Source organism: Fusarium subglutinans, assembly GCF_013396075.1.
Source record: "Fusarium subglutinans strain NRRL 66333 chromosome Unknown NRRL66333_c0000266, whole genome shotgun sequence".
NCBI classification, from domain to species: domain Eukaryota; kingdom Fungi; phylum Ascomycota; class Sordariomycetes; order Hypocreales; family Nectriaceae; genus Fusarium; species Fusarium subglutinans.
The window spans coordinates 40,584-58,324 of NW_023502329.1; the positions used below are offsets into that span (position 1 = coordinate 40,584).

General features: G+C 46.7%; 6 protein-coding genes across 6 annotated transcripts; 3 read left to right on the top strand and 3 right to left on the bottom strand.

The window, feature by feature from the left end:
* Positions 1-187: 187 nt before the first annotated feature.
* FSUBG_12398 (uncharacterized protein) lies at positions 188-1,122 on the bottom strand (the record flags this gene model as incomplete). The annotated part of the gene is made up of 3 exons (XM_036677181.1): positions 188-503; positions 781-848; positions 1,099-1,122. 3 exons carry the CDS (start codon positions 1,120-1,122, stop codon positions 188-190), a joined length of 408 nt encoding a protein of 135 aa, XP_036532134.1.
* A 1,254-nt stretch (positions 1,123-2,376) lies between these two features.
* FSUBG_12399 (uncharacterized protein) lies at positions 2,377-3,159 on the top strand (the record flags this gene model as incomplete). Its single annotated transcript, XM_036677182.1, has 1 exon — positions 2,377-3,159. The coding sequence occupies one exon, from the start codon at positions 2,377-2,379 to the stop codon at positions 3,157-3,159; it is 783 nt and encodes a 260-aa protein (XP_036532135.1).
* A 2,358-nt stretch (positions 3,160-5,517) lies between these two features.
* FSUBG_12400 (uncharacterized protein) lies at positions 5,518-6,449 on the bottom strand (the record flags this gene model as incomplete). The annotated part of the gene is made up of 3 exons (XM_036677185.1): positions 5,518-5,706; positions 5,772-6,088; positions 6,137-6,449. 3 exons carry the CDS (start codon positions 6,447-6,449, stop codon positions 5,518-5,520), a joined length of 819 nt encoding a protein of 272 aa, XP_036532136.1.
* A 3,887-nt stretch (positions 6,450-10,336) lies between these two features.
* FSUBG_12401 (uncharacterized protein) lies at positions 10,337-10,816 on the top strand (the record flags this gene model as incomplete). Its single annotated transcript, XM_036677186.1, has 2 exons — positions 10,337-10,483; positions 10,571-10,816. The coding sequence occupies 2 exons, from the start codon at positions 10,337-10,339 to the stop codon at positions 10,814-10,816; spliced, it is 393 nt and encodes a 130-aa protein (XP_036532137.1).
* A 1,755-nt stretch (positions 10,817-12,571) lies between these two features.
* Positions 12,572-14,558, bottom strand: FSUBG_12402 (cytochrome P450 monooxygenase family 3 subfamily A; the record flags this gene model as incomplete). Its single annotated transcript, XM_036677187.1, has 7 exons — positions 12,572-12,752; positions 12,810-12,863; positions 12,932-13,479; positions 13,529-13,639; positions 13,703-13,835; positions 13,889-14,089; positions 14,155-14,558. The coding sequence occupies 7 exons, from the start codon at positions 14,556-14,558 to the stop codon at positions 12,572-12,574; spliced, it is 1,632 nt and encodes a 543-aa protein (XP_036532138.1).
* Positions 14,559-15,259: 701 nt separating this feature from the next.
* FSUBG_12403 (omega-6 fatty acid desaturase (delta-12 desaturase)) lies at positions 15,260-16,615 on the top strand (the record flags this gene model as incomplete). Its single annotated transcript, XM_036677188.1, has 4 exons — positions 15,260-15,307; positions 15,374-16,169; positions 16,216-16,393; positions 16,441-16,615. 4 exons carry the CDS (start codon positions 15,260-15,262, stop codon positions 16,613-16,615), a joined length of 1,197 nt encoding a protein of 398 aa, XP_036532139.1.
* Positions 16,616-17,741: the final 1,126 nt, after the last annotated feature.

Consider the following 17,741-nt stretch of genomic DNA (forward strand, 5'->3'; position numbering starts at 1 on the left):
CCGCAGTGGACGTCAGATATTCTCTTCCATCTCTTGTCCTGCCCCAAGTGATACCCCACAGCTTTGGGTGTCATGCCCTCTTCTTCTTGCTTCTTCTTCATGGCTTCGGGAGAATTGCGCTACTGTCCGAGTTCCATGCTACTGTCACGTCCTAGGATGCGATAATTGTGGCATGGCTCATGAAGGATCACACGAGACGATAGATTCGGTCAGATGGCAGGGTCTTCAAGATGATGGGTGTGAAGAAGGCGTGGCCAGCGCCTCGAAGGCGGTCTACAACTTGCTCAAGAGCCGCACGACCTCGTGATTCACGAGTGTTGACTGTTCGCGATGGTCCGGTGCCTGATTTCGTTCGTCTTTCGACGCGACTTCTCTTTTTTGGCTGGACCTGCTTCTCGGCATGCGTGCGCTTGCTTGGAGCCGGCGGCGATGGCGCTCGATGGGCCAGGTGGGGGAGATTCAGACCCCCCAGGTCGCATCTGGCGAAGTCAGGACTGCGAATTCTGTCACCTGTTAATGCAAAATTCACAGACTCGGCGATTTACGGCCCCATATTGGTGACCATGTGGTCTTGCGCCTGTTCTGTGAGGACAAGGTTACCCGGGTATCCAATCTTGATCGTACAAGCTGTCGACAAAATTTTTGAACTTGGACTCAGCTTCCGGCGAGATCAACACCTAGATCTTTATCCCCAGGCGTGCAGCATTCGCAGATCCCAAGCAGTGCATCGTGCCGTCCTTATCCCTAGAGGACATGTGTTCGGTATGCATAACAGCGTACGACATATCATCACTGACATAATAATGAGGCTCCCAGATGTCCTTAAGTAGAGGCTTATCCAGGACGCGCTATCTAGGATTAAGTAGCCATCGGCATCGCAGCTTCTCAGCGTAGCCAGTGTAGTAAGGCATGATGCCTTTGGGCTGGTCATTGATCATGTTGTCCAGCCATATCTTGGCTTCCTCCAAAGCGTCTGTTCATCCGTCCATGGAGCAGCATCCTTGCCCAGCGATGCCCCGTGTGTATTGATCGAGGCTTGTTGGCACTCAGGGCTCTTGGGGTGGATTGCCTTTCTGAACGCATCGAAATCGATGTTACCTGGGCAGGGGATGGAGACTTCATTTTGGATCAGTGATTAAGTGATGAGATTTTCTAAGGCGGGAATGGGGTTCTTTCGCAGGGATTTGTTGTCCAGACGAGGAAGCTTTATTGGAGCTGGTACATCCTCGTCTACTTCCATAACCTCGTGACGTCCGCGCCGCTAGTATTCTTAGCAGGAACAGTCGCAGTAGCAGTATCGGATCCCACCCTGGGAATCCAATTACGGGCGATACTAGCAGCGTAAGCGGTAAGAACAGCGGTAATAACAGTCTCTGAAGGTCTCTCGGCCGAGATCCCCAAACTCTCCGACCCTGCCCGAGCACTCGCCGGCGCAGGAACCCGAGCACTAGTGGCATGTTGCTCAAGCCTCACGAGATCAGGGTGTAAGTGAATAGCCTCCACCCATTGTCGAGGGTATAGCGTGTCAGCGGAGTTGGTGGTGGAGTCTAGGTCCTGCCGGATGTCAACCGAAAGGTGTAAGCTTGGTGTGTTGCTCAACAAACGATTGACTGACGGAACCAATGGCACGGTTGTACACTTTGGGCTTAGTGCTCTTGTAATGATTGGTGAGGAGTGATAAGGGTGAGCGCGTGAGGATATTGTTCACTAACCCAAAACAGTTCATTGCTCTCACTCGACATGGTGCCGTCTCAATAGATTTCATAATTCATTGCGGCTGACTTATAACATGAGTGTCACGGGCTGAGTGGCCTTGACCTTGGTGACTCCGGTAGCGAATTACAATTTGTCGCCACTCACGATTGGCTAAAAGAAGCTCTGTAATCTGAAGCTGGCATAAATGGGTTAAATCCTTGCAGTAGCCTGACGCTAACACTATGGAGTGCGCAAAACTATTTTCCCGATAGCGGTGAACCTGAGCGACATGAAAAATTTAAAGGAAATATCACCAGGGCCTCCAGGGTAGGTAAGAATAAATTCAATCAAAAGCAGGCAAAGAAACCAAGAGACTTATTAATATCCTTTATGGCCCTACCCCACCGTATCGCCGCATTGAAGTCGACAAGGCAATAAGCTAAATTTTTATTTACAGGGAGCCACTGAGAGTTAGTCCCCGCAAGGCATGGCCTGAAGCCAGTAGTGCCCAAAAGGTGAGAGCAGAGTGTCCGCGATTGCTGATACCCAGGCCCTTGACGTAGCTTTTCCAGCAACATTGGTGAAGCCAATCAAAACCCAGCCTACCCCTCCAAATGATATCATTGTTTGAAGCGGGGAAACTCTTCTTTGTAACCTGGAACTGTCTTCCAAGCTTCCACAATGAAGAAATTCCTTCTCGAGTTAGATCCAGACGCCGATGCGCTGCTCATCTTGCAGAGTCCCAATTTGCAACAAGTCCATGCAGCAAAGGAAGTAGATTTGCGGGTTACGACAGACAAAGCCGAACCGAAAACGACTACCTCGGCCCCAGCCAAAGGGAAAAAGAAGAGCAAAACATTAACAGACCTCAAAAAGATCAAGTCTTTACAACCATATCGGGAGGATGGCAGTCCTAATGAGGTTGAATTTCGGGTATCTACCAAGCATCTTTGCATCGCGTCACCAGTCTTCCGCAAGATGATACAAGGCAACTTCCAGGAATCGCAACCCAACGAAAACGGGCTATTTGAAATCAGAACCTCGGATTGGAATACCCAAGCTCTTCTGGTCTTACTTGATATTATACATGGCCACCATCGCCAAGTGCCTAGAGACCTAGATCTCGACACTATAGTACAAATTGGGTTCCTTGTTGATTACTATGACTGCCTGGAAGTTGTTGAAATCTTCTTTGAACGGTGGCAAGCGCATATCAGCGATTGGCGGAAATATTCTTGGATCCTCTTTGGCAAAATCTCAGTGGATCCGTTTGGTGAATCTCAGTTATTAATGTTGTTTGTTGCCTTTACATTTCGAGACGAAGTGGTTTTCAAGAACCTTACAGTTTCCGCAATACTCACAACATCCGGCCATATTGAGACACATCTACCAATACCAAGCCAGATCCTCGGTATGTACTCTAGCTTAATATATCATATAGACAAAGTGGCTAATCCTGAGTAGATAAGATTGATCAACAGCGCATCGGACTACTCGATCAAATGTTCACTCAACTGTATAACTTGCAAGAGGACCTTTTCGTGGGACGAGTTGGTTGCTCCCTGGAATGTTCATGCAGACTTCTCGGATACCTGATGAAACAAATGCGGGACCAGACTCTGCCGATGACAAAACCAGAACAACCGTTTCTGGGATTTAGTGTTAATTCAGTGGCTGGCTTCATCCGTGGTATCAAGACTCCGTCTTGGTACAGCAAAAAGCAAATCGTGGACTCTTGTAAACTGGAGAAAAGTCTCTGCTTGGGAGAGAAAGAGCTGGAAAAATCGATAGAGGGGTTAGACTTAGATGACCTTTGAGCAACCTATTTTAGGTACCCTCGTCAGTTGGTGTAAATGCTTTACAGAGTACTTGCTAAGTTATTCTCTTCTTCTGGGTTTTGACTACCTACTTGCCACTAAGGCACGTCCAGCTGAACAATTGACTCACATAGCCAATGACGTGCGGAACAAATGAGTGTATAGACTTCACTAATACCTAGCTAGCTTTTACTAGTCCTCTCTCGATCGAGATTGGGTGCCCAAGCCAACTTAGTCTCAGTACGTACATGACTTGCCGCCGTTACTGTAGAAGTTAGTCTTACTACACAGTATTTGCAAAGTAAGTAGATGAACCTAAAATATCGTATCCTTTTCATCGCGTCATACTCGCGTCACGACTATATCTTCCCCTCCTTCCAACTTCGGAGTACAAGTATGCCCCATCGATCTGTCATTCTTGTCTTTGCTGTTCTGCTCATGTTGTCTTGAGAGGCCTGCACTATTGAACTCTTTCTTGGAAATGCTGCCCCTCCCAAATCAGTTTCGCTGTTGCCACTGCAACCGTAATTTTAAGACAGAGGAAAGTCTCTTACAGCATCTTGAAAACAGCCCGGCACATCCACGCAAAACATCCCAAAAGCGTACAGGATGCGACATGTGCGGAAAGGCCTTTCACAGCAAGGCTGCACTGAAACAGCACAAAAGCTCGGTCCGACACCAGCCATTATGCCACATCAAATGTCTAGCAAGTAATAAATGCAAGAAAACATTTGATTGCCCGTCGGCGCAACTGCATCACTTGGAAAGCGGATCATGTCCGTCAAAAATAGGAAAGGCGCAGTTAAACGCAGTCATTGCAAAGAACGACGTAGAAGGAATAATCACAACCCAAAGCTCAAGGATTCAACTTTTGGAGAACCGCGTGTCTGCAAATTCGACATCGCCAATAAGCAGTCCACTGCTGACTCCTACGTCTACGGAATTCCTTGAATCTTATCCATCACCACTGCGAAGTCCAGTCTCAGATTCTCTGGATACCTCGGACCTCGTTGCGGCAGTCAACCGACGACTGGAAATTGTACGTGGACTTACACAATGTCCCCTTTGCCCACCCAGACGTACCCGTACATACGACCCCAAGGCCCTCCAACAACACTTATCGTCAAGCGTTCATTCCAAGATGCCCCTAACCCTGGTTCGGAGTATACCAGGTGATATATCATTCCATTGTCCATTGGCCCTGATGAAGGACAGTGGTACAAGAAGACTTCCAAAAACCTTCTCAACCGTCAGCGGTTTAGCACAGCATATTGAGAGTGGTGCTTGCTATGAAGGCAAAGAAACGTTGCGTCGAGCGGTTGAGTACCTTCAGAGTGAGATGAAAACTGTGAACTTGGGTGGACTGAAATTGCTGAATTGAAGTTTGAATTTCTATCTGTCTGGATTGTTTGTTTAGTGGGCGATCGAAAGTCTCAACCTGACCTTTTGTTCTTGTATGGTACGTGACCAACGTATATATACTACTTAGCTAGAGGCAACACTAATTATTACGGCACTTACGACAGCGTCACACATAAGCCTATACAACCTAGCCAACTGCCTAATACTGCCTTATAGCTATAGCCCCGAGATTATACCTACGCGGGCTCCTAGAGGTACTTTTGCGCCTATTGCTACGATCTTGCGGATAATGGGCCCAAGTTTCTATTCTCTTCGGACTTCCCGACGTACCACCGAATTTTGAATAGCACAATCGGGAAGATTAGCTTCATTTGAGGAATTACCTCATCAACTTAGACCAAGTAGTTATCCAGGTACACCTTTCAACCCTGTACCCACCCGCTTAAGCCATAGATATATTAAAAACTCCCTTAGGCTATCTAATCCCATCTTGGCTATAACCCTGTAGTCCTTGTCAAAGACCTCAATCGACTTATCCTGGAGGTAAGTCTCACTGTCCAGGTTTGGCGAAAACTTGCCTTGCATTAGACAACAACGAAGCGGTGGCCTCGTAATCTTTTCGCACTATTTGTTTGGCGGGCCCTTAGCATGATACGCTTCCAGCGACTACTTTGGCAATAGTTATTCGATACGAGGCTCGTTTCGTGATACCGGGGTATGAGGGGTGCTCATTGACGGTTGGCTCCTCCTCCAGCTTCTGGATCCTGCTGGCGGTCTCGCATACCTCGACGGTGACGCCTTGCATCTGCGTCCAGAGCTTCTCCGTAATGAGCTGATGATGGTCTTGATGAGCGTTATTTAGACACTCGACAGCGTGGACGACCTTTACGAATTGACTAAGATCTCAGAAGGGAGGACCAGCTGACTGAGATCCAAGAGAGCCAGTTTCTCTCCTATCGGCATCTCCTGCGTCGTTTGTGTAGCATGGCTATCAGCTTGTCCTGCGCGCTTTTTCTTCTCACGGCGCTTCTCTTCCTTGTCCCTCATTCGATTCCCCTGCATCCAGTCCCTCGCATTTTCAAAACATGTCAAATTCGTCATGACGACATTGGTATCCCACATGTATCGCCGAGTCCCGTTGATCGTGATTGGGATGAACGGCTCCCAGCTGTGAACCTTGCGAAGCAGCCATGTTGCTTTAAAGGCCAGCTTGGCTATATTAGATCCTCTCACCCTTCCTTATCCATACAAGAAAGAGATACCGTGCAGTGCACTCTCAAGTCCATGCTTGTATTTCTCCGTAAGGCCCATGTCAGTAAAGATGTCGTCGAATCCGGAGTCAGAATTAAAGTTCTTCGGTGAAGGGTCCTTAACAACATAGCTTCGCGGACATAGCGCAACAAGCAATTTGGCTTTGAGATTGTTACAGAGTAGCAGTCGGAATCTTTTGCCGGTATGATATCTTTGGTGATAGTTTTTGAGGAGGACACTGGCGATGGACTGGATTATTAAACTTGCAAGAGAAGCTGGGACTAGACTTAGTTCTAGAACGTTGAAAGAACAGTCCGCGTACATCTTGGGATGCCTTGGAGGGAAGGGAAGTTTGAAGATAGATTGGGGAGAAGAAGGCCGATATAACGTGTCTTGGTGACCCGAAAGCTGGTTACACAGAGTATAACACGACAGGCAACGGTCTTCCATCGCGGGGTTTAAGTACCTCACAATTACAAAAGTCTTCCCAATAAACGCCGAAGAAATAATTTAATCTAGTGTTCATAGGCCCCTCAAAAGTCCAACACATAAAATCAGCTCCTGTCCATCTTCCTCAACGGCAGACTCAAGGCAAAAGGCATTGCGGGACTACTGCCGTCGATACTGTATCTGCCTACTTTGCAACTCAGCACTGACTCGATGAACCTCGTTATCTAGCCCCATGAACCTCATGGCTAATTTGGTACGTTCCAGGAGCGCGTGCGGAAAGGTGCCATCGTTACCAGAGAACACAAAGGTTCTCTGGGCTCACGCCGCACGATGGCAAATGTCAACTAAGGGCATGACTGAAGCTGGCTTAGCCGAATTGATCGAGAGACTTAACGGTGAAGCAAAGCCGCGACAATACCAGAATATCGTCCTTGCCCGAATATGTACGCACCTGAATAACCTCGTAAAGAACAAGGTCCCAAGAATGGATGTTCTGGCGAAGACAGATACGTATAGAAATCATAATATGAAATGTATGACGGTCTGGAGGTGACCAGCGTATGTATATAATTAATTGGCTAAGGCCAGACTGGGATGAGCAGGTCTGTGTACCTGAAGGTGAAAGCCCAGTGGAGCTGAGGAGTGACCCTCATAGTATGAGGGCAGGTAAACCTCTGCCTGTTGGACATGGTGCAAGGCCATAAATTCGACGTTGGGATCATGATGGACCTGATGGCGATGGCCATTCTCCCCCTCTACCACAACCACCACCACCACCTCCTCCTCCTGCTTATCCTCATTCTACCCCTCTACCTCTGCTCCTACCTCTACCTCCGCCCCCTCTATCTCCACCGCCTCCTCATCTGTATCCCACTAAATAACACGGTGATAGATGATGAGAAGATTTCTTACGAAGAACTCTGCCAGTTGGTATATTCATTCTACCACGAAAGACGGATTGCTAGTACATGGCCTGAAACCAATAAGCGGGGAGTAAAAGCAGAGAAATGAAGTCAGCCTTTGACGTATTGCGTCAAGAGAGAAAATTTACAGTATTTGTTAATAGAGAGTGGTGGAAGTGCGACTTTGGTAGGACGGCTATGTATAAACGGGCAAGCCGTAGTGTAGACTACCTATTCCAGGTAGTCTAGACTGCATTATGCCCTCACTTTTGGTCACCAACCATGAATATGTATTCCTGGGTCAAGGCACAGCCTGTGACACAAGGCCAAATATCGCTTTCGTCAGCCTGACTTATGTGATAGTGGCTTTTTCCACTTCGCAAATCAGCCACAATATCACTACCGCCCTTTCGCCTCTTTATTGTTAGTTTGGACCACTAGCCAAGTAGCTTAAACTGCGCAACTTCACTCACGACTACATAAAAAGTGCCGTCTCTTCGGGCGCAGAAAAAGAGAAGTGCATCTCTCACGTACGTAGAGATGTTTTTTCTCCTTGGGATTTGCATCACTTGGACTTCCAGGAAGGGAGCATAATGCAGTGGATATATGGAAGAACTTCTCCCAGGACACTCTGCACATAGACGACTGAGTGCATTGTTCAGAAAGGCTCTTGTTGGAGGAAATGATTCGAACTATTATATTCGGTAGATAACTACTGAATACAATACAAATCACTCAAGCCACAGTCCGCTTCTTTATCCTCACTCATCTCAACCGTGAACTCAGCTTCAAGAAATATCTCACCATCTGTTTCTATCCAGTCCCTTCAACGGCAGCCAAATCGAGCTCATCATTTCTCTGAAGCCCTTGAATTTTATCCCTGAAGTGCACCAATCCCCCTAGACGAAACCCACGATTGAAAGGTGTCATGACTGGTTAAAGGTCTCTCCGACCTCCAGGCTGTCAGATCACACGTGACGGTGTAATCAGCTAGCGATTAACGTACACGCCATAGCCAGGATCAAGTAACTTAACAGAGATGATAGAGTTGAGTAAGGAGCTGTTACGGAACATAAACCGAAGCTTAAAGGAACGTGCACTGTGCTGCTGGACGGACGCTGGTACTGAACTCAGCGTTAAACACTTAGGCATTCTGACGATCCTGAAAAGAAAAGGTTAAACACTCCCCCGTTTCTTGCTTATCTTGTTGAAGGCAGAGTTAAGGGACAGTAGAGAAGGAGATTCCTGTAAAAAAGGTCTAATCTTTTGCTCGAACCGAAAGTTTCCAGTACCAACGAGTGACCAGTCTGTGCTTGCTACTCGGGTGATGAGTGTTTGTGATACTGCAGATGCTGCCTTGATCAACCAAAGACTTGTGCATCCGCGGTTTTGGCAGAGAATATCTTCATAAAATTGTGCCTAATAGCTGAGAGTTAGTGACGAGTTACTAGCTGCAATCCCATGCTTTTCGCGTTTCAATCGATACGTGACATATCATATTATAGATTGAATTATTGCCCCGCGTGTCCATAGAATCCTTCATAGATAATTGCTCGCGGTGCATGCGGCCAACAATGTCTCAGCCTCCCTGCGTGTCTGAAAGGGAGTAGAAGAGACGAGCGGAAGCTCGTCCTCACGACTTAGTCCGGGTAACTACACTAGCTTATCGGAATGACAACTAGCAGCGCAATGGGGGTAATTATCCCTTCTTTTTGATTCCTCGGCATTACAAGTAATTACTCTGGCGTCAGATTTTGTGCTAGGCATAACCAGGCAAACGATCCCACGGCCCAGCCTCAGCAGATCGAACAGCCACCTGAAGCCTCAGTCCGCCAAGAGCAACCCCAGGGCTACCGCCCAGGTCTGAATATATGCCACAACCCGGAAAACATCCACATTAAATTTAGAAGAATGGCGTTGCTGTCGTTTTTATGGCAGGCTCAAGTTATTTATGATTGTGATCCAGATCAAGCCATTGATGACGCCTGGCCCTTTGCACGAGCGAGATTCTTAAACAGGTAGTCGAGGAAAACATTTTCCATTAACCTGCCAAGGCATCCAACGGGAAGCAGCTGAGAGACAAAATAATCGCATGACTGAGACAAGAGGTCAATGCCTGACGGAGGTGGTGTTGAGAGGCTGCCTTTGTTGTTTGAACCCGATTATTTCATACATTACTTTAACATCTATATATTAAGTGCATCTTATATAATAGTAAAGAATTCTCTCCGTTTCTGTAAATGCAAAGAATAATAACCTACTATAACACGTGGCCCCTCAATTATGAAACACTGGCTTTTAAATAGTTGATGCTGTTGTTGTTATTTTTAGCAAGATCTATGCATATACCTGAGACATTCACGCCATGCCAAAGATGAAGGACATTGTAACCACGAGGAGTTCTTAATGGTAAAGATGCGGGACCCTAAACTCTGGGTTCTTGCATAGTACTGCCCTCCACTCCTCAGTGATATTCAGCTCTGACACAGTGCAATTGCCTCTTGGTTCAATCATATTGTCTGATTCTACCTTTATTCACTGTGCAGTAAACAGACAGTATGAATGAGAACCATTAGGAAGGAAGTTCATGTGCAACACTTCGAATACTAAAGGGCTTTTCGCCTCAAAAGATGGTTGATGTGCTTTAGAAACCAATCTTCCCCTGCAACAATTCTGAACCTTCACTACTACACGCATAATTGAAGCCTTGCGCCCAAGACACAATTAGTCCAAAGCCACGGGGGACACAACAGACCTAACTGTTACGACAAGCAAAGATGACAGAGTGCCCCCCTCCCTCTAGAAATTCTATTTGTCTACAAACTCTTTTCCCCGTTCAACCAACGCAGCACTCACATCATGGCGCACATTCCTAGCAAAGCCACTATCTTGGTCTGTTCCGGGGATCATGCATCAGAAGACCCTCCGTACCTGGACGCAAAAGTCGCCCTGGTCAACAGACCTCAGCCGCTCAGACGGCCATTCGCTCGTAACTTCATCTGGCAAGTCATGAATGCTCTCATGCACCGATGCTTCATTCTTCGTCATCAAAATGCCAGTGGCTGTCCGATCGACAGAGCCTGCCATCACTAGGAACTGCTGAAGATGACGGACTGGTTCCTGAATGAAGAAAAAGATGTCATTGACCTTCGAGTCAACGGCGTCACAAAGGAACTTGTTGCAAAAGGTTGTACTGGACGCCTGGAAAACGTCGTCATGTTCGATGAGCAGGAAAGCGAGGGCGATAAGATCACCAGCCAGCCGTCGTATATCTTCTCTGCTCTGAAGCCGGACTTTAGTGTCATAGAGCGAATGGGATTTTATGTGCTTAATTGGTAAATTTGTAACGGTAGAGGGGATTGGGAGACTATAGCAGATGGATGTCTTTGGGCGCCCAGTCAAATGACGCTGTTGCAGGCTGCATTGATCCAATGGTTAAACTGGCCGATATTTGATTAGTAAATGGTGTTGGGGATATAAATATATGCAGCACCGGCCTTGGTAGCAAGTACAACATTGATGAAATGAAGCCGCCACGGCCTTCTACCTATCTCGTTCATTTGATTCCAATGAGCAATGGAAGCTCCTCCTCAGAACCCTTTCAAGTTACTCCGACCTACCAAGTCATAGAAACAGCATAGATGTAGGGGTCGTCCGTATGTATGTATCGTCCTTGGCTCAGCCTGGGGCAAATAATCAGTTATTGTACAAAAGCGCAGATGGGTCACAGCGAGCATCTCAACCCTGGTTCAACGAGCCCAGCCTTTCCAGGTTTTCGGTGGCGGCGCTCACTAAATCAGGCAGTGTGTTTCATCCGACCAACCAGAGTGTTGTGCCCCTGACAGGCATTCGGATGAGGAGCTAAAGTACAGGGCACGTCCTCCACTAAGGGCGCTATAACACATCACAAGAGGGGGTAACTGGTCGTAGGAACAGCTGAAGTGTAGGGCTCCTACGGCGTATAGGGAGGGCGCTACTACAGTAGCAAGCAATCACTCGTAGGAGCAGGGGAGGCTATTCCACCGTCGCCGAGTTGATCGCGGGAGCAAGTAAGTGACGGTTGGAGCATTTTTCGCTCCAACTAGTCTAAGGTAAGCATACTGCTAAGAATTTTCCAAAGGGGGGAATTGTTTCCTACCATTACTCACATCAGTCCAGAGCTAAAGATTGCGGTAAAAAGACCCCGCAGGGCATGGCAGAGCTATCTTCGGGCTCGGTCTGATCTCGGGCTTGTACGGAGTACTTCGGCGTCTATTTCGTACGGTTCGTGATAACCACTAGGGTTCTCTACATCATCCGGGCCGTCCCGACTAATAATATCGCCATCCTAGGCAATATCGCGTATATCCATCCGGGATAATCCGCTTTAAAAGCTTATCTGAATTCGAGCAACGCTAAAAACCACAATACCCACACCATAAACAAAGGCTACCACATAGTACGCAGCACCATGTCGTATATCTCACGCAAACTTAAAGATCGTGCCATTCCTCAGGTCATACATCTCCACGCAGGCCGGCAGAAATTCCGCTTGCGCTTATCCAATCGACATGGAGATCATCCGGTCGCATTTGCTAGCATTCGAGTAGGCTGTGCTCAGCCAGCGAGTATTTTTTCATTTCCCTTATTTCCCTTGTTTTCCTATCTTTTCTCAGAATTATAAAAATCCTCACTCGTATATTTATACCTATATCTGTACTATAGTAAAAGCACATAGATGATATAGCTTAGCTAGTAAATACTAGCTCTATCCTAACCATAATATTCGCATTGAGACGTTTAAGCACTAACATAGCTTGGACAGTTCAGCCGGATGAAATTTCACAAGAGGGATAATGAAAGGCACTAGTGTCGAGACCAAAAGCGAGCTAAATTCTGTCTGCTAACTAAGTTCTGTCTGCTGACCTAAGCTCTCAACCACAAGTCTCAACTGCAAATAACACATCTGGCTAATAACTTAGACATCATACTATAATGACTAACCAATTGCTACAGCCAAAGGCCGATATGACCAAAAGCATGAAATTGATTGTGTTGTAAGCAATCCTTGGTATAGCATGCTTGTTGTCGCCCTAGACAACCTCCACATGCCTCTTACTCAGGTTGGTCGATAGTAGAGGCTTTCTTCCTTGGGATAAGAACAGCCTTCCAGTGTCCCGATGCAAACTGCATGGTAATGAACTGCCTGAAGTCTATATCCTGACCAGATACTTCGATGACATCAAACCTGGAGAAGATGTTTGCAGCAATCATCCTCATCTCGGCCCAAGCAAAGCTTCAAGCGGTTAGTATACATTGCCGCTCTATTATGATCGGTGCTTCAAAGACTTACTTGATACCAATGCAAGAATGCTTCCCGGCCGAAAATGGAAAATAAGCGTCCATACTGTTTGCAGGTCCTTTAGTCAGTCACGTAGTTCGGTGGCAACATTTCTCTGCAGGAAAGTCTCTTACTCAGCGGCTGGTACGTCTCCTCTTTCGGATTCCTCCAAGAATCGTTCGGGCAGAAAGGTCATAGCCTTTGGGAAGTACTCTTCATTACGGTGCAGGTCGCGATATGACGCAGAGACAACCGTATGGGGCGGCAAGTTGTATCCCATAAGCCGAACCCACTGGTCGCCTGTACGACGGCCCATTTCGGAGGCGATCGGATGCATACGGAGAGCTTCCTTGATGCAAGCGTTCAGATATCGGTACTTGGGGTCGTTCCGAACTGCCTTGCCACTGATTATCTCATCACCAATATCCAAGACAGGCAATGAATCAAGGAGCTTGGCCCGTTTGTCCGGGCTGCGGGCTAGTTCGAGGAACAAACAAGCAGTTGTTCCAGAGGTAGTCTCGGAGCCTGCTAGAAGAATTTCGGACATTTGATCCACAATGTCACGAGTGTTCATAGTCGTCAAAGTGTCGGGCTTTTTTCCCTCGTCAATAAGATGCTGGAGTAGATCCTTCCGGTCAGAATCATCGGTTGTACGACGTCTCTGTACAACTGCATCGATGGCCTGCATTGTTTGGTCAAAAATGTTGTTCATCACTCTCGGCGAGTCTCACCCTGCGGGCAAGGGCTTCGCGAAGTAACTTGCTTACCATGATCATCTCCTTGGGCCAGTCAAATTCGATATTAATACCACAGGCCCTGAAGAACCTTTTGATATAGACGGACTGAATCACGATATTAGTCAAACATGTCGTGGCTCACTTGGCAGTTGTAAGGAAGTGTCTGACCTGATAACGTTTGCTGAGTCCGTCAAAAATAGACCTGGGAATCCGTTTCCAGACTTTCTCTCTTATCCCCTGTTCGATTTCTGCTGCTGGGTTGGTTTGTCCGAAGCCGCGACCGAATGAGCACTCGCCCATTCTTTTGGATTACATATTAGTGTATGACTTGGACTGGTTGTATACGAGACTTACATATCTAACGCAACGTTATGGAGATCGTCCATGAGGTCGACCAGAATCTTGTTGCCTTGTGGGCTCTTGGAGAGAGAAGTATCATATTTGTTGAGAAGATCTCGGATGGTTCCTCCAAAGAAAGATTCAAGATTGTCGATGTAGCCAACAGTAAAGGCTGGAGAAAGGAACTTCTTGAGTCTCTTGTGAGGTACTGGGCGGCTGAAAACAAGGCAAGATCCATGAGCTCCATGAATCTGACGATCACTATGGGTTGGGAAACTTACATTTCACCGAATAATCCGGGACTAAACCTGTCCCGCGAGATCTCGGCATACATAGCTACCTTTGGAAGATCGATCTTGGAAAGGATTTGCTTCATAGCTTCTTTATCCGAGATCCATACCTGCCGGGGTCCAAGGCGGACAATAGGACCGTACTTTTTGTGGCTTCGCTCCACCAACTTCCAAATCTTTCCAGTAGCGAACCCATATTTCAAGTGGATAGTAGTGAGAAATGCATACCAAGGCCCAGGGATAGCTGCCAGAGGAGATCTAGAGGCTTTGAAGGCACTCCAGGTAAACTGGGCTATAATGAATGATATGAGCAAGAGGGGTATAAGAGCGACACTCTTGGTGGTAAATAAGGAAGTGAAAGTAGCTGGAAAGTTTAGGGAAGTGAGATTTTCCATAGTGAGGGCTATGGGGAGGAAAGTATAGTATTTGATGAGATGTAAATAGTAGATTGTGCTTTGTGAAGTTTTTGGTGAGGTATTAAACAATGGGTGAGTGACAGAGCGTCTTATATCACTCTAATGCAGTATAGGTACCCCCACCGTTTGACAGTGAATCAGAAGACACAATGATAAGGTGATGATAAAAGAGCTGCTGTGCCGCGGCTCACCCTGTATAATTCGGACGTATTCCGATGATTTCTGAATTCATTTACAACAACTGCCGGCACAAACGAGTAGACGCAAGAGTGGGCCATGAAAATGACGTGGTTGTAGAAAGTCCAATCGTGCCAGGGTACCCTGTTCCGTCGGCCCGTTGATGTTCTGATACTCTCCGAATATACTTTCCTGAGTCAGAATCCAAATGTCAGTTTACTTGGAATCGTATTCGGCCTTTGTTGGGGGTATTGGACAGGAACACTGCGGGATGATTTTGACGTTGGTCAGACAAGGGGAATCTCAGCACCCAATCTTGCCATTTCACCACGAAAGTTAGGTTTAACTCTGCCCAGTTCTCATATATAACGTTCCCGTCGTCCTGATAAGGTCAAGTCTTGGAGACAACCACAGTCATATTAACATTGAGCCCTACAACTACACACAAATTGCCAAGCTAGTTCACGACACATTGTCTTCTAACCTTTGAAACACTTGCCACAATGAGCTACGACGAGAAGCAGCTCCTTACCAATGGCAAACAGAAGGTTGTAAGTAATGATTCCAAGATGGCTCCTACTATGATATGACTGATGATAACTTACTCCACTCGACAGGAGCCGCGAGAAAAGGCTATCTCTGGACATCCAGTGCCTGATATCAGTACTCTCCGGAGTGCCATTCCAGCCTATTGTTTCACTCCTTCCACCGTTAAGTCCATGGGCTACTTGCTGCGAGACGTGGCCCTTGCTTCCAGTCTCGCCTGGCTAGCCTTTAGTTTCATCCCCATTCTGCCAAGCCCTGTCTTGAGAGGTGGCGCTTGGATTATCTACGGTTTCTCTCAAGGCTGTGTTCTCACTGGACTCTGGATCCTAGCTCATGAAGCTGGACATGGAGCATTTTCTTCATCTGACTGGTTCAATGACTTCGTGGGCTGGGTAGCCCATTCTGTTTTACTTGTTCCATACTTTTCTTGGAAGTTCTCTCATTCGCGCCACCATATGTTTACCGGTCATATGGATAAGGATATGGCGTTTGTGCCCAAGACTCGCGTTGACTACTTTGATAGGCTACGAGTGGCGTTTGTGGACCCTGATCAATGGGAAGACATCCCCGTCATACAGTTCATTCGACTTCTTCTTCACCAGTTACTCGCATGGCCTATGTATCTTTGCTTCAACATATCTGCCGGTAAGAAGAGCCTCCAAAAGCCTTCGGAGGGCATACTGCGTCAGAGTCACTTTGACGCCTACAGTGCCGTCTTCCGTCATAGTGAAGCCTTGTACATTGTCTTATCAGATATCGGCCTTGGCCTCACTATCGCAGTGCTCTATACCTTCTCGGCCAAACATGGTATGGGCAATCTGATGCTATTATACGGACAGCCCTATCTTTGGGTTCATCATTGGCTGAGTATGCAACACACGGTAAACCCATATCTTCATCTAGGGCTGATTAGGACAATTAGTTGCTATTACCTTTTTGCACCATACGCACGAAGATGTTCCTCACTACACCGCAAACGGCTGGACATTTACGAAAGGCGCTTTGGCTACCATAGACCGGGACTTTGGGTTTATTGGACGTGTTTTTTTCCATGGCATTATTGACCGCCACGTGGTCCACCATTTGTTTCCGTGAGTCTCGCCTACATAATTGCAATCTCAGATAACTGACCTTACAGACGCATCCCGTTTTATCATTGCGATGAAGCTACAGAGTCGATCAAACCACTGCTTGGTGATCTCTATCGACAAGACAACAGGTCTTTTCTCAGGCAACTTTGGACTACATTCAAGCAGTGCAAGTATGTTGAGGAGGATGCAGAGGACCCGGGGATGATGAAATGGGCACGGTAATGGTGTCAAGGTTACAACACTGGAAACTATGGAATATACTACCGATAAGGATGGTGATTGGAGGAGGAGTCCGCCCGATATGCTTCTGTGTCGAAGCGCTGGAGATTACGATGGCCATAAGCCAAACTTACGTAGATAGCTTTCAAATCTAGTCCCAGGGTTATCGAAACTCGGATACTTGCAAACCAGATGAGTTTCAGTCGCTGCAAGCTTACGTGGCCTTTTGAGAAGGCAATATGTAGGACGTTACTCCGTATTTGGAAACCGAACTCCAGTGTAACCTTGATCCGCCTTGGCGAGATATATACGGAATTAATAAGGTTATCATCAGCAGACATGGCAGAGTCAGTGCTTAGACGGCAGTGTCCTACTTACCACGCTAATCCTATTTAGCATCTAAAAAAGTGTAAGCATCTAGGGCCATGTGGAGTTGCGCCCGTTGAAAGAAGGAATGGTTGGATGAGGCCGAGGTTGAGGATAATTACACGGTTACACAACACTCACTAACGCGGCTCATAACTGGCTTTGGCAGAGGTCACTACCATGTCAGGGAATAATACAACCCACCAATAGCTGCTTTACTTACCCAAGCGCCGAGTCGAACAAGCTTTTAGGGTGCACCGGGCCAAAGCCGTTCTTTCTAGCATTAGATAACCCCCACCTTAGCCGTCGGAGCGGGATGCTCTATCTACTGTAAGTTCAAATAAGCTTTTAGGGTGCATCGGGCCAAGGCCGTTCTTTCCAGAATGAGATAACTCTTAGCAGGGGGGTAGAATATAGCGCGAGTTAATTAACACCTAGTTCTCCTTCTTTCGGCTAAGGAAGAGCGGGCGCTATTGTTTAACGTTTGGCTATAGAATTTATACTTTACGGGCCAAAGCGACTTTTCCCGGCATTAGATAACCTTTACCTTGGCCAGACAAGTAAGATGCGCTATTATTTAGGGAGCCAATACCTGTACCAGGCCTGGTATACCTATTAATACATAACCTCTATACTGCCCCCTTTTTAATATATAAGTATATAAAGAAGTAAGGCTATTTATATTAGTATTTTTTATTAATTAAAGCTATTATATATTATTTTAAATACTTAATCTCTTTATTAATAATATATTATTTTATTA